The sequence below is a fragment of the Panthera onca genome, chromosome E2, assembly GCF_046562875.1.
Source record: "Panthera onca isolate mPanOnc1 chromosome E2, mPanOnc1 haplotype 2, whole genome shotgun sequence".
NCBI classification, from domain to species: domain Eukaryota; kingdom Metazoa; phylum Chordata; class Mammalia; order Carnivora; family Felidae; genus Panthera; species Panthera onca.
The window spans coordinates 31,243,657-31,259,308 of record NC_138353.1 but is presented as its reverse complement, the minus strand read 5'-3'; the positions used below and the strand labels follow the sequence as shown (position 1 = coordinate 31,259,308).

General features: G+C 41.3%; 1 protein-coding gene across 4 annotated transcripts in view; it reads right to left on the bottom strand.

The window, feature by feature from the left end:
- The window catches only part of FTO (FTO alpha-ketoglutarate dependent dioxygenase), a 389,551-nt gene that overhangs the window by 203,647 nt on the left and 170,252 nt on the right, over positions 1-15,652 (bottom strand). For all 4 annotated transcript variants that reach the window (XR_009615364.3, XM_060650765.3, XM_060650769.3 and 1 more), the window contains exons 5-6: positions 11,395-11,474; positions 4,885-5,028 (exon numbers count right to left, since the gene is read on the bottom strand). Coding sequence is in view for 3 of the 4 variants with exons in the window: in XM_060650765.3 (XP_060506748.3) it covers positions 4,885-5,028; positions 11,395-11,474 (224 nt within the window). In the remaining variant the exon portion in view is untranslated. The remainder of the gene's footprint in view (positions 1-4,884; positions 5,029-11,394; positions 11,475-15,652) is intronic.

Genomic DNA, 15,652 nt, shown 5'->3' with positions numbered 1-15,652 from the left:
CTCTCAAAAAATATTACATAAATAAACTTTGTAAAAAATTTTAAAAAAAAAGAATAAGGGCCCTGGAGCCAGTTCAAACTTGGACTCCAGTACCAAATGGCTATGTCACCCGTAAAATAAAGACAATCACATAATAACCACATAGATTTAGAGTGAGGACTAGTGAGTTAATAATGAATGGGCTACTATATGCCAGGCACTTGTCAGATGCTAAGAAAGCAAACTGAACAAGGCCTACAACTTATTGTCCCCAAGGATCTCACAACGTGATAAAATTTTCTTAGCAAGAAAAGTTTTAACATCCATGTCAATTCATGGCCACCCCCCTTCCAGAGAGGCCAGTCAGTAAAGTTCAACGCTGAGCACTTACTCCCGGCAGAGTTTTATTCATGAGTTGAAGTACTTCCCATGAGATACAATCTTTCTGGGCATCAAATCCACTGGCATGTATTTTATTCGGTTCCATAACCTGACTTTTTCATTTCAATGTTGTGGGCAAAAAAAAAAAACATTACAGGATTTTAAACAAATGTCACCCTCGCCATTTCCCCCACTGCCAACAGACGTCGTTGGCTGCTTCCTTAAAATTAATTAAGGAAGCATAGAATACTTCCAGCCATTTGATTCAGAGTTTGAGTTACAAAAACAAACAAACAAACAAGAAAAAGTTATTTTTATTTTTTTTTCCCTAAACCGCGGGGTTAAGAAAAGAAAGCTGCAGGGCGGATACCCCACGAAAGCTGAAGCGTCAGGACTCGGAATAGAATGGAAGCCTTATCGCTTCTGGGGTTGGAAAAACAATCAAAGGTCAACCATAGTGACTGACCAATAAAGTTCTAAGCATGAAAGGAGTAGGGTCTTCATCCCTTCTCCAGGGTGCACCCAGGGTTCTCTCCCTCCCCGCACCGGGAAGCTCAGAACTATCAGAGCAGAACCTAGAGACAAACCCTGAGGAGGGTAATGGCTGCCTTGGGGCCACGAACACTCCACGGGTGATGCAGACCCCCAGAGATGGGAGCGTCAAGGAGACAACACATAGCAACTCTTTTGAGGTTCTCTCAGAGCTCACGATGCTTAGACACCAAACTCCCACCTTCTGGACAGGCCCTTCAAGGAAATTCACAATTATTCAATCTTTTGAGCAGCTACAATACAAAGATGAGCAATTAGCCAAGGCCTACTGACAACCTAGAGGCCTTGCAGGTTCCTGAAGGGCCTTCTCAATCATCAGTGAAAAATGAAAACATGCTCACAATAGTGTCCGTTTCACAACAGGGACTGCTGGGACAACTGTCCTTCATCACCCTCTTAACTAATCTGTACCTGGAACGGTCTCAGAGAAGATCAGTCAAGAAAAACTTTTCCCCTAAAAATGTCTAGGAAAAGTCTGAAGGGGAAGAAGAAACGGAATCCACCCACCTACCTGAAACCTCAGGCATTCAACAGCAAAGTTCAAAATCGTGACTTATGAGACGCTACCTCACCATTCATTGTAAACGCCTCCATCACTTCCACAGGTAGGCAACTGTCATCTACTTTTCTCTGCCAAGTCAGTGGGGGGCTCTTGATTTGGTCCCAGCTCAGCTCACGCAGGTCCCTCAGGGGATGCGTGAACATGCCCGCTGGGGTTAATGTCTCACCACAACACCTGAAATAAGTTATTTCACTGAGCAAGATGTTAGATGAGGGAGAGATGCTAATGTCCAATCTACTAAGAGCTACCCCATGAAGGCTCTTTCCCAGGAACTCCGAGGAAGATGCAGGTCTGACCAGACCAAACCATTTTTTTTTTTTAATGTTTATTTATTTTTGAGAGAGAGACAGAGAGACAGAGCATGGGCAGAGAGAGAGAGGGAGACGCAGAATGCGAAGCAGGCTCCAGGCTCTGAGCTGTCGGCACAGAGCCCGACGTGGGGCTTGAACTCACGAACCGTGAGATCATGACCTGAGCTGAAATCGGACGCTTAACCAGCTGAGCCACCCAGGTGCCCCAGACCAAACCATTTTCAAGAAGGAAAACAGCATAATAACATGCAGGAGGGTTCTGCTTATCAGTGAACAAAAACCTTTGCTAAGCATCTTTAGTTAGGAAAAAAAATACCTTCTAAAGGTACTCAGGTCTATTCCCCACAGTTCCCAAACTGCTTAGTTAGAAACCATCTAAAGGAAACAAGCCACATCTACACCCACAGAGCCTGAAGGCCCGCAACACATAAAACCCAGGGCTTCATCCTGTAATTGGTGCAGCAAAAGCACATGGCCTTTAAGATAGAGGAAATCGAACAATAAAGAACCCAGGGGGAACGATCATGGACCACGTATGATGCTATTGTTTCACAACAGGACATGGTAGAAAGTGATCATGTCAGTGCTCGATCCCAAGCCAGCACGTAGGGCCAAAAAACAGTATATGATAACGTGCTTTGGCATATGGAATTCATATGAAGGAGGTGGCCTTGAAGAATCAAAGACTGGGGGGCTGGGCAAGGTGAGCACACACCATATTTAGATTCATGATCTCTCTCTGCCTTCGATTTCTAGACTAGCTTCAGGGGGCTAAGGCTTCTGATACACGTCTATCCCACTTCGCTAAGGTATACAGTGTCAAAAGCAGCCAGTCACTTGCTGAAGCTACCAGGCTCAGATGACAATATTCTACTATTAGATAAACAGTGTGATTTTACAGATTTCCCCCGCCCGTTGATGATAACAAAACATCTCGGCCAGTCGCAGAAGACCAATATGGCGGGGCGGGGGGGGGGGGGGTTGGTGGCGGCGCAGGGAATAACTCATGTTGAGTGTTGAAAAGAGCACAATCCTGACATTGCAAGGTTTGTAGAGAAGGAAAAAATCGGAATTTCTTTACTACAGACCAGAATTTCTTTACTGCAAATATGGAGGAAGACATAACTTTGCTCCCAAGTCTAATTCAGTGAGGTCATCCGGGCCCATAAAACGCTTATCTTTCTTGAGGTTCTAGCTATCAGCAGTGTCTCTACTTAAGGACAGATAGGAGAGAAAATGGGGCACTTATCAGGTACAGGGAAGGGAAGAAAGTCAGTCCTGAGTGCAGCTTATTAGCATTAGAAGTGGTTATTCTTTCCTTGAAAGGAAGAATTTCTTTGCCTTTTGTTCCAGAGATGGTGGCAATGTTTCACAAGGTATGGGGCAGTTCGCAAGATCCTAAATATCTCTTTAAAGACACTGTATGACCTCGTGGGAGCAGACATGGTTTCTCCTCTGCTCCAAAGCCCTCAGTGGCTCCCCACTTCCCTCTGAGTAAACAGGAAAGTGGTTGTCCTCATGGGGAGCTCCAAGGACTGATACAATGTGCTATTCCCCAGGCCCCTAGAACCACCTCTGTGACCTCATGTCCTCGAACTCACAGCCTTGCTCCTGCCATTTGAACTAGACTGTCCCTTACCTCGTCTGGAAACACCAGGCATTTTCCTACCTCACAGTCTTTGTGGCAGTTTGTCCCTCCACCCGAAATACTGTTCCCCAGATATCTACGTGGCTTCCTCCTCATCTCTTTCAAGTCCCTGCTCACAGCACATCTTCTCAGTGGGGATGTTTTCTAGTTATCTCAAGAACCTACTATATGATGAGCAGGTGTATTAAGTTTATTATCTGTCCTCTCCCTGGCCTAGGATGCCTAGTTTACTCTCGTAAACTACCGTAAACTTTACATCCTAAAGCACACAGAAGAGTGCCAGGCACGCAATCAGTAATTACTTGCTGGAAGGATGAAAGAGAACATTTTTGTGTTCCAAATTCTCCGCCGATCCTTCCAATCCGAACAAAGAGAGAGTCTCGGGTTGGTGATAACCTTCAACAATTCTCCATGACTCGGGAACCTCTTTTTTCCTTTTAAAGTTTTTTTTTGTTTTGAGATCTAATTTGCCTGCCACAAAATTCATCCATTTTCAACGTCGAATTCAATGACTGTTAGAAAACACAGGAGTTGTAGGCTGCTCTCCCTGCTTCCCATGAATAATGGAGACTTCAGGCTCAGAGCCTTCTCCCAGCGAGAGAATCTGCTGGAAGGTAGTAACACTGCTCTGTTTACACTGGCGAGATCTCTCTGGTTCCTTTTTCTTTTGGCTAGTGATACTGGCTCGCTTCTTAAAGTGGTAATACAAAGCTTCCTTTTCAAAGAAAATTTATTTACATAAAAATGAGCCGAGTTTTTAGAAGTATTAAGTAGACAACAATACGCACAGTCCAAAGATAAAGCAAAAAGCTGAGAGGGTGTTCCTGAGAGCAGCACAATTGGTGGAACATTGGCTGGTGGGATCCAGAGCTGCTGGTCTCACAGACTGCAGACCCACACCTCATTCTGTAAACAAAAAGCGAGGTACGGACACTTGCTCCTGGGGTCCGCCCACCCTTCCCTTTGGTCCTTGCAGAAAGACCATTCTTCATGGGTCTTGTGCTTCTGTGCACCTGTGAGCAAGATACTGACTTCCCTCTATCTCAGCAAGAATGGTTGGTATAGAGAACAGCCTTGGAAGATATAGCTCATCTCCAGAACAACGGGCAGGGATGCTAACAGACTTGGAGGATAAAGACGGTGTCTTGTTTGGAACAAATGTCAGCCATGCTTACTGCCTATTATAAGAGATTCGGGTTCCCTTTGTTCTTCTCCTATAACCCAACCCTTGCAGGTGCATATGTAACCGGGCCTGCTCTGTGCTGCCCCGTGGAAAGAGAGGCTTGTACAACTGGCACAAAAATGCTGATACTCCAGCTGCTGCTATCGTTGTAAGTAATAAACTATTCTTTATCTCTCACTGAGGAATTTCAGGTCTTATACCCATATGAAATTACGGCAGATCAACTTGTTAGCTTGCAGGCAGTTTCCCGGTTCCTGAAAGTCCTCACCTCATTGTGGATTTCCTCTCCTTGTTTTAGAACCGCGGGCTCAAAGGATTTCAAAGAAACATCACCACCGTCTGCCCCGTCACGGACATTCTGCAGAGCCACCTGGCAGCGCTGTAAGATATAATCCAAGGTTCCGGTGGAGCACTGCAGAGACAGAACCAGCAATCAAGATGAGGAGCAAAATTCCAGTTCACCATCGACTCGTCCTAGGGGTATCCACATTTGTCCCTTGTCCATTACGTTCACCTGTTGCCCCCACAGCTCAGCCCCTATTCAACTTAAGAAATACTATAGTGGCCGGCTCACTGGGCTCTGTGTTGCCAGCTTGGCCTCACTTGGGCCACTCTTCTGGCTGGTTTTCTTTCATTATATGGGCCTTATATCTCAAAACAGTGGGCTCCCTGAGGCTAAAGCCATGTGTGTGTATACACACACACGCACACACACACACACACACACACACACACACACTTTTATTGTATATTTCTTTTTTTTTTTTCATTTTTTTAACGTTTATTTATTTTTGAGAGAGAGACAGAGAAAGCGCGAGCAGGGGAAGGGCAGGGAGAGAGGGAGACACAGAATTGGAAGCAGGCTCCAGGCTCTGAGCTGTCAGCACTCGAGCTCACAAAATCATGACCTGAGCTAAAGTTCGAATGCTTAACTGACTCAGCCACCCAGGAGCCCCTTATTATATATTTATTTCTACGCATATTGCAGCATCTAGAACCAAGTACTAAATGTAAAAGAAACTTAGTGAGTAGTTATTGGACGAATCACTAATTAACCAATACGTCAAAGACACTGACTTCATTGTATAAGTGCCCTGGACCTCACAATGGGAAAGAAAAGTAACCAGCCTGATCAGTTCAGCGGTCCACAAAATGGAACGGTAACGGCACACACAAAAAAGTGAAGTTATAAGCACAGGGCAAAGGACTCATTTTCCTTTTCTGCAAAAACCATAGAGTTCACGGCCGCAAGTCCTTGGTAGAACAGGTTCTTCTAATCATGGAGAACACATGGCTCATGCCCTCAGGGCTTGTTCAAAGGCCTCACTTGGTAGCTTGGTGTGGGCAGGGGCAGATAGCTAGTTCGTCCCTCTCTGTGTCTGTGGGAGAAAAGCAGAGGTCAAATGGACAAACTCCTCCTCTGAATGACGTATGTCAGAAAAAAAGAGGATGCGGACGGTGGCAACGTGATTTCCTAGAATGATAAAGAGCTACAAATGTCCTTTAGACCCGGTGAGGAAAAGGTATCACGCAAGTGTTTTTATTTGAATACGTATAACTCAAACAGATGTCTTAGAACCTTCTAGTGCCCTGGTATAAAAATCAGTTGGGCGGCTACCGCCATTTTACGCAATGTGTCACGTATAAGCCTGGGAAAAACAAAGTTACGGTGACAAAAACAGAAGCCTGACTAATATGTATTTTAATATGAAGACCTCAAAGTGCCGGGAGCACATCGGCAGGCAGCTCCAATTTGCTACCTAGAAAAAACAAAAAGGGGCGCTGAGTCACCACTCACTTTTGTCCCTGAGCCACTCCTACAACCTCTTATTAAAAGACATTCTGTCTATAAACATGTTGTATTCACACCTTTACTTTCCCAAGTATCAAGTGACCTACATGAGAGGTTACAATGCATTTATCCCGACAAAAGACTGGAAACAACCTGCATTTCCCATCAAAAGGGGACCCCTTAAATAAACTATGGTGGAGCCACATGGGGGACTTTTTTTTTTCCTGGGTGGACAGAGCTTTATCTGTTGTAAAGAGCCCACAATGAGGCCTATTTTTTTGGCAGAGGTTGGGGGAACAATTTTATTGAGACATTATTCACATGTCATAGAAGTCACACATTGAAAGCATACAATTTATCGTTTTTAGTATATTCACAGTTAGGCAACCGTTTTGTTTTGTTTCTAATTTTTTTTTTAACGTTGACTTATTTTGACAAAGAGAGAGAGAGAGAGAGACAGAGTGCGCAGGGGAGGGGCAGAGAGAGAGGGAGACACAGAATCCGAAGCAGGCTCCAGGCTCCGGGCTGTCAGCACGGAGCCCCAGGCGGGGCTCGAACTCAGGAACTGTGAGATTGTGACCTGAGCCGAAGTCGGACATGTAACTGACAGAGCCACCCAGGCTCCCCTAGGTGACCGTTTTAACAACTAATTTTAGAATATTTTTGTCATCTCCCCAAAACACACTCTGCACCCCTGTACAAACTCTGTGTCTTCTCCTCCCCTTTCTGCCAACCTTTTTTTTAGCAGCTATTATGAATCAAGCTACCAAGAACATTCATGTTTCCTTTTTTTTAGCAGCTATTATGAATCAAGCTGCTAAGAACATTCATGTAGAAGTTTTCATTTCTCTTGGGTATGGAACTGCTGGGTCATACGGTATTGAAAATCCTGAGGAAGCGTCGCCGTGTTGTCCAAAGTGGCTGAACCATTTTATATTCCCTCCAGCAGCACGTGAGGGTTCCAATGTCTGCACATCTTCCCCAGTACTTGTTACTGTGATTTTAATCATCGCCATTCTAGTGGGTGTGAAGTGATATCTCACTGGGGTTTTCATTTGCATCTTCCTGATGACTAATGATGTTCAACATCTTTTCATGTGTTTATTGGCCGTTTGTAGACCTGCTTTGCAGACATGTCTATTCACATCCTTTGTCATTTAAAAATATTGGATTATGTATCTCTTTAATTAATGGTTGTAAGCGTTATTTATATATTCTAGACACGAATACCTTGTGAGACAAGTCATGTGAAACTACTTTCTCACATTCTGCAGTATCTCTTTCCACTTTCTTGACGGAACCTTTTGGAGTATCAAAGTTTTTAACTTTGATGAGGCCCAATATATCTATTTTTTCTTTGGTTGTTTGTTCTTGTGGTGTCATATCGGAAAAAAATCATTGTCTACTCCAAGACTTATATATTGATAAGCAGTTATCACCAAGGCTTACTAAAACCAAAGTGCAGAATAGTATATAGAGTAGGCTACTATTTGTATAAAAAATATCAACACATATTTGCTTGTATATGTATTAGGCATCACTGAAAGAAAACTAAGAATCTGATGACACTGGGTACCTCTGGGGAGAAGGAGCTGGTTGGCTTTAGAAGAAAGAGAGAGACTTGAAACTATTTATTCTTAGGTTCTTTTTAGGTTTTGAACCATTTGAGTAACTACCTATTCAAAATATAATGATATATAAAATTTAAACTTAAAAAAAAAAAAGATATTCAGGAGAATGGAGTTCTTCTGTTCCAACCGGAAGAAAACTAAAATCAGATAAAGGTCAAGAGCCATCAGACATAATCTAGTCACATGTAACCAAAAAACTAAATAGATTTCTTCTCCGATTAACTAAAACGAATTTCAGAACATCGCTTCCTTAAGACAGTCTGTTTCCTACATATTTTGAATAGGCAGAAAATTGCAAATCATTTTGTTTGCAACAGGTGAAACAAGAAAGAAGACATTTTTATAAAGTAAGTGAGGGCTATAATGCTGCATGGATTTTCCCCTCTTCTATCGAGGGAAACAGCAATGTAACTTTCATGTCAGAAAAAAAGTCTTTTCCCTCTTTTATTACTGAAAACAATAATATATCATGAAATAAGAATTTCTAAGTAAGATAAAAACATGATCCTGTCATCTTTCCCTATTTTTATTATTTTCATTGCACGTGAGTCTTTGTCCACACAGTTGTGACCAGTCAGTACACAACAGTGTATATTCTGTTTTTCTCTGTATGTAAGTATTCAAAACTACCATGTTCAATGATTGCTCATTGAGCTGATAATTTAATTAAGGAGTCATGTGCTACAAAGGCACCGAAGTTCTGCCCAACTTTTCACTACTCTTAATCACTCTAAACATCTTTGTATGTATATAGATATAAACATATATACACATATAAATATATACACATACATACAAATACGCATACACATACATACATACATACATACATATACATATATACATCTTTTGAATGGTTTCCTAGGTTTGAGTCCAAAAAAATAGTGTTATGAGATCAAAAATATGAGTATTTTTATGGTAGTTGAACACATCCCCACATAGTTCACCAAAAAGTATGCCAATTAGAAAAACTTCCAGAACTATATGAATGTATGTTTCACTGTAACTTTACCAGCATTGATCATCAGCAGTTTTGACTTTCCACGGAAATAAAAAATCACCTTAAAATGATGAGTTTATAAATAAAATGTGAATTGAAACACAGCCACACTCCTTTGATTCCATATAGTTTCTGGCTTCTCTGGAGTTACAATGGCAGAGCTGAGCAGTTGCCCCAAGATCTTACGGCCCATGGGCCACGGTTTGCTGACCTGATCTATACTTCAGAAAGCAAGATAGTCACATCGTTCACATCGGATGTGTCTAATTAGTAAAAAAAATATATCTTGTGGCTTGAACTGAAGTGCAGAGATTATAAAAGACCTAGATTTGAGATACTGGTTTTCTCCCAATAGCGTTACCATATATATCCACCTCCCTATTTAAAAGTGAATTAACGCTGGCGATGTTGCCTAAAAATGAGAAGATACAAATACAGCTGTGACTAAGCAGAAAATGCTAAACCTCAGGATATTCTGAAAGCACTGCTACTCTAATAAAATTGGTCTGCCTGGAAAAAAGGAAATAAGGCTGCAGGGGGACTGTGCAAACCGTACTCTGGCAGGCCCCTTTTGGAGGTCTGTGTAGGTACGGACTTTTTTTATGGCAGGAGGTGGAGGAGGAGAGTTTTAGTCCCTTATTTGCATTTGCCTGCTGGACCGCTCCACGGGGCAGCTCCAACCCAGCCTGTTCAAAACTGAATGCACTATCGTCTTCCCCTAATGTCTTCAACTGCCATTTCTACTAATGGTAACGGCATCCCTAAATCACCCAGGCTTGAGAGTTGGCCAAGAGCCTGGCACAGGGAAAGCATCGAATAAAGAGTAAATTCGTTCATTCTCGCATTCATTCTTATGTTCCTCCCTCCACTCAGACAGTCCTGCCGTCGCAACTTCCTGAGAGAACTTACTTTTAGGTCTCTAAGATAAGCACCTGTGTGTCTTTTTGTTTGGTATCTGTCTCCCCGACTCACATGCAAGTTCAACAAAGGTAGTGGCCAGGGTTGTCATGCTGATGATTCCATCTCTCAAGCCTGGAATGCTGCTGAATGCACAACAGGCACCCAAGTATGTACATATGTGTGTATGTATGTATGTATGTACGTATGTATGTTTTTAATGTTTATTTTTTAATGTTTATTTATTTTTGAGACAGAGAGAGACAGAGCATGAGCGGGGGAAGGGCAGAGAGAGGGGAAGACACAGAATCCGAAACAGGCTCCAGGCTCCGAGCTGTCAGCACAGAGCCCGACGCGGGGCTCGAACTCACGAGCTGCGAGACCATGACCTGAGCCGAAGTCGGAGGCTCAACTCAGGTGCCCCTTGGCACTCCAATATTTAGCTGAGTGAATAGAAGAGAGGAGAAAGGGACATGAGGAAGGCAGGAAAGAATGTCTGATGGGCTGGCTGGCATCTTGATTGAGTAGACACTTGTGCCCTCTCTGTCCCATAACAACGTGACCAGTTCACGAGAAAAGCTATGGACTTAACAAAAGACGTGCCACTGCCTTGCAGACTCAGTCTCAGGACTGAAAAGGTCTTGTGCGTGTGTTTCCCTGCTACTTTGTTGTATCCCTTCTGCCCAACTTCGCACCCTGATCCCCCTGTGGTAGGATGAAAAGTCAACCTACAAAGCAAAAGCATAGATAACAAGTTTGGATACAAGGTCAACTTGTCGTCCTTCTCATGATTATTCTCCTGCTCTATGGAACCCTTCTTAACTGATCACTTAGTACCCCAGGGTGACTATTCAGAGTTTTTCCTCACCTCTTAGGTTACCATTCTGAACTGGTCTAATCAGCTGACCATCAGCCACTGCAAGTGGTGGCAGAATTGAGCAATAAAGTCTGGGTTAGGAACACAACTGGGGAGCTCAGAAATTCCTTGGCACACTGTAACTTTCTCCTTAATTTACATTCACATGCCCAGAAGCCTGACCGAAAAGTTAAGGGAAATGTAAATTCCCAACCATCAGAGCCAGTCACAGCTAACACATGCACAAGCACACAAATCCACCCCATTTCCTGCTGGCCATCTCCTGTCCTTGACCTTGACAGATACAAACCCCTCAGAAAATCTCTAACTAGGAACACCTGCCGATGATGTTTTACCTTCTCCAAGAAACATAACCCCAAAGAAGCAAAATACACTTATCCCGTGCTGTGAGTACGCTGTTTTTAAAAACTGTATCCAACACAACCCAAAGCTGAAAAAGCAAGTAAATAAAGGCTCAAGTCAAGTTCGATGGAAGCAATTTTCCTATCAACTACTCTTCCAAAACTCTATGTGAAATTGCTCATTCCAACCACTACTGTCACATCCAATTAAGTTTGAAACACATTTTTATTTACACTTACCTCTGCCACTCGGTGGGTGGAACTAAATCGAGGTGGTAAACCAGCCAAAACGCAGTGTTGGTGGGTGGCATTGAGATCATCTGTAGGAAAAATACCAAAAATTAAAGAAAATAAAACCACACACACACACGCATACATACACACACATTTATTAGTCACTATCATAAACCATTCAACAAAAATACAACGTAAACAGTAAATCCGTTATTCAACAACAACAGCCAAGGAATTAACACCTACTTTGAATTCTTTAAACCATTAGCTATAACTGGGATGACTTTGTATGTGCATAAGTATTACGGATAGACATCAAAACCATGACATGCCCAAGAGTAAAAGGGGATGTTAATTATTCGAGGACGACAAGTATAAACCAGGACGGTCTTTAGCAAACAGTACATATGGCTACCCTATTTATGTGTGGTCTTATGATGCCCTCCCACCACTAAGTTTACTATTTATGAACTTCCTCTTTCTCATGATACATCAAATTCTATCCATGCCTTTAGATAATAAGCCAATTTTTTTTTTTTACATTATTTGGGGTGGAACAGCTTTCATCTGAAAATCTACCTCTTTCTCTCCCCAATCAAAATATCAATTTTGCCCTAACAATTTTCCAGGCAAAAAACCAACCAACTCAGCAGTTGCAAAGTTTTGGCACTCAGAACAGAATTCAAGCCTATGGATTCACAACCCAAGAATGGAGTAGGTGGTGAATTCATCAGTTGAAAAATAAGCTTAAAACCACATGCAGTGGAAGAAAACCAATGGCCAAGTTGCTGCATATTCTAAGAAATGATGCCACAAGTCAGGCAAAAAATCTCTATCACCTCTGCTTAGGACATCACTCCCTCTATTACAAAGAGAACTGAACAGTACTATTCCCCAGCAGTGTATGATTTCCCAGATAGGCAACAGAGGCTTCTTACCAAGATACCAAGACCCACAATGATTTATACTAAAAGACAAAGACCACCACACCCCTTATGTGTCAGGAAAATTAACTTCTAAACAAAATAACAGAAATGTGAAATGTCAACTGAAGGGCTCCTGCTTCTGAACATTCTGGAAGAACAGTGAGAAGGTCTGCCTTCCTACCCGAAGCAACTATTAAAGGGACCAACACTAGGAAACAAAGGTTTCTGACACTGGAAAACAGAGAAAGATATAATCCCCGGGATAGAAAAATAAAATGGGTGAGCCCTAAAATTGCCCTAGCTTACTACCCGGAACAGTTTCGAAACCAGAATAGAGAGTGGGGAGTCAGACAGAACCCAGAGTTTTCAGCTTTCCTTCTTGCTGAGTTGCGAGGACAGAAACTGGAGCTTAGGAAGCCCAAGGCAACGAGGATATGTACAACAGAACACTGGAATAGAAGAACCTGCACGGACAGAAAACAAGCGGACATCGGCCGAAGGGTTCCTTCAAGTCTCTGGCTGAGCACTGACAAGGGCGTGTGTGAATGAAAACTTCCCAAGGACAGAAGAAGAAGCAGCAGCAGACAATAGGCTGAACAAATGTCAGAGCTCACACAGGGCTGGGGAGGTTTTGTGTTCTCAGCAGCTAGAATGGCTCCTGCTACGTGAGAGAATGGATAGAGTCCTTGGAGAAGCATCACCTTAGTAGCAGGGCTATATTAGTTCTGTGTCAAAGATCCGCTTGACAGCTTAAAAGCAAGCCTCCAAATGATTCAAGTTATTCCAAATAAGTTAATTAGTCACTAGAGCAAAGTCCAACGCTACTGAAAAGAATTTAACAAAATCAGACACCAAACAAACTTCACAATATCCGGCATCCATTCAAAAAGTAACAGAGAAGAGGGGTGCCTGGCTAGCTTAGTTGGCAGAGCATGCGATTCTCAATCTCAGGGTTGTAAGTCCGAGCCCCACGTTGGGTGTAGAGATGACTTAAGAGTAAAACCCTATAAAAAAAAAAGTAGGAGAGGAGAAATGAAAGACATACATGACACATAGGTACATATAAGATATATAGGCATATATAGGTATATATTATATAGGTGTATATAAGAAATACACATATCTTTCTTTTCTTTCACATATATATCTTTCATATATATAGAAATAAATGAAATGAAGCTATAAAGATGAAAAATGTAGTCTTTGGAATTAAAAAAAAAAACCACAGTGAATTAGATTAACAGCACTTCTGGCACTGCAAAAAAAAAAAAAAAAAAAAAATCAGCGACCTAGAATACACAGAAATAGAAACCATCCAAAACTGAAGCATCGAGAGAAAAAAGACTACAGGTAACTGAAAAGGCATCAATGACCTGGGATACTATTTATCAGTTTAACATAAATGTAATTGGATTCTCAGAAGGGGGAGAATGATAGAAAAAAATATGTATCTGAAGAAATGATGGCCAAAGAGAAAAATCAGAACAAAGAACAAGGGCAACAAACAGAAAACATTAACAAATAAGGTAACTATTAAATCAATTATATTAGGGTCGCCTGGGTGGCTCAGTTGATTGAGTGTCCAACTTCAGCTTAGGTTATCATCTCATGGTTCATGGGTTTCAGCCCTGCATTGGGCTTTGTGCTGACAGCTCAGAGCCTAGAGCCTGCTTCAGATTCTGTCTCCCTCTCCCTCTGCCCCTCCTCACTTGCGCTCTCTCTCAAAAATATATAAACATTAAAAAAATAAATAAATTATATCAATAATAATTCTCAATGTCAATGGAGTAAGTACACCAATTAAAAGACTGAGATTATCAGAGTGGATGCAAAAACAAAACCCAATTATACGTTGTCCACAGGAAATTCACTTAAGTATAAAGACACATACAGATTAAAAGTAAAGGGATGGAGAAAAAAATATTCTATGTTAACACTAATCAAAACAAAGCTGGAGTACCTATATGAATTTCAGACAGAGTAGACGTCAAAACAAGGAAATTATCAGGAATAAGAGGGCATTACATAAAGGAGTCAATCCTCCAGGAAGATACAACAATCCTTAATGTGTATTTGCCTTATAAGACAGAGTCAAATTATGTGAAGTAAATCTAATAGAATAGAAAGGAGAAATAGACAAATCCACTAATACAGTTGGAGACTTTAACACCCCCTATCAGAAACAGAAAGATCCATCAGGCATAGAATCAGTAAGGACACAGGTGAACTCAAGAATACCATCAATCAACTGGATATAACTGACATCTACAGACTACCTCATCCAACAAGAGCTGAATACACATTCTTCTCAAGCTCATATGGAACATTCACCAAGAGAGATCACATTCTGGACACAACACATACACACACACACACACACACACACACATACACACACACACACACACCAAAATTTAAAAGAATAGAAATCATACAATATCTGCTCTCAGACCATAAGAATTAAACTAGAAATCAGTACCATAAAGACAGCTGGAAAATCCCAAAATACTTAAGAGATTAAGCAGCATACTTCTAACTTACATGGCCAAAGAAGAAATCTCAAGAGAAATTTTAAAGTATTTTTAACTAAATAAAAATGAAAATACAACATCAAAATTTGTGGGATACAACAAAAGCACTTCAAAGAGGAAAATTTAATACACTGAATGCATATATTACAAAGGAAAGATCCAAACTCAGTAATAAAAGCTTCAACCTTGGGAATTTAGAAAATGGAGAGCAAATTAAATCTCAAATAAAAAGAAAAAAATAATTAGAATAGAAATCAAGGAAATCAAAAACAGAAAACTAACAGAGAAAGTCAATGAAACAAAGCTGGTTTCTCTGAAAAGATCAATAAAATCAATAAGCCTCTGTCCAGACTAAGAACAAAAGAGGAAAAACACAAATTATTAATACCAGAAACAAGAAAGGGAACATCACTACAGATCATATGGACATTAAAAGGCTAATAAAGTAATACTATGTATAGCTCTATGCCCACAAATTTGATAACAGAGATGAAACAGACCAATTCCTTTGAAAGACTAAATCTTCCAAAACTCACATAAGAAAACGACAATCTGAATAGGCCTATTTGTACTAAAGAATGAATCAAAATTACTAACCTTCCTACACAGAAAGCTCCAAGCCTAGATGGGTTCACTGGTGAATTCTACCAACCATTTAAGGAAGAAACTATGCCTATTCTTTACAGACTCTTCCAGAAGAAAAAAGTGGAAGGAAGACTTCCTAATTCATGCTATGAGACCAGCGAAACCCTAATACCAAAAGCAGACAGATATTACAAGAAAAGAAAACTACAAATCAATATTCTC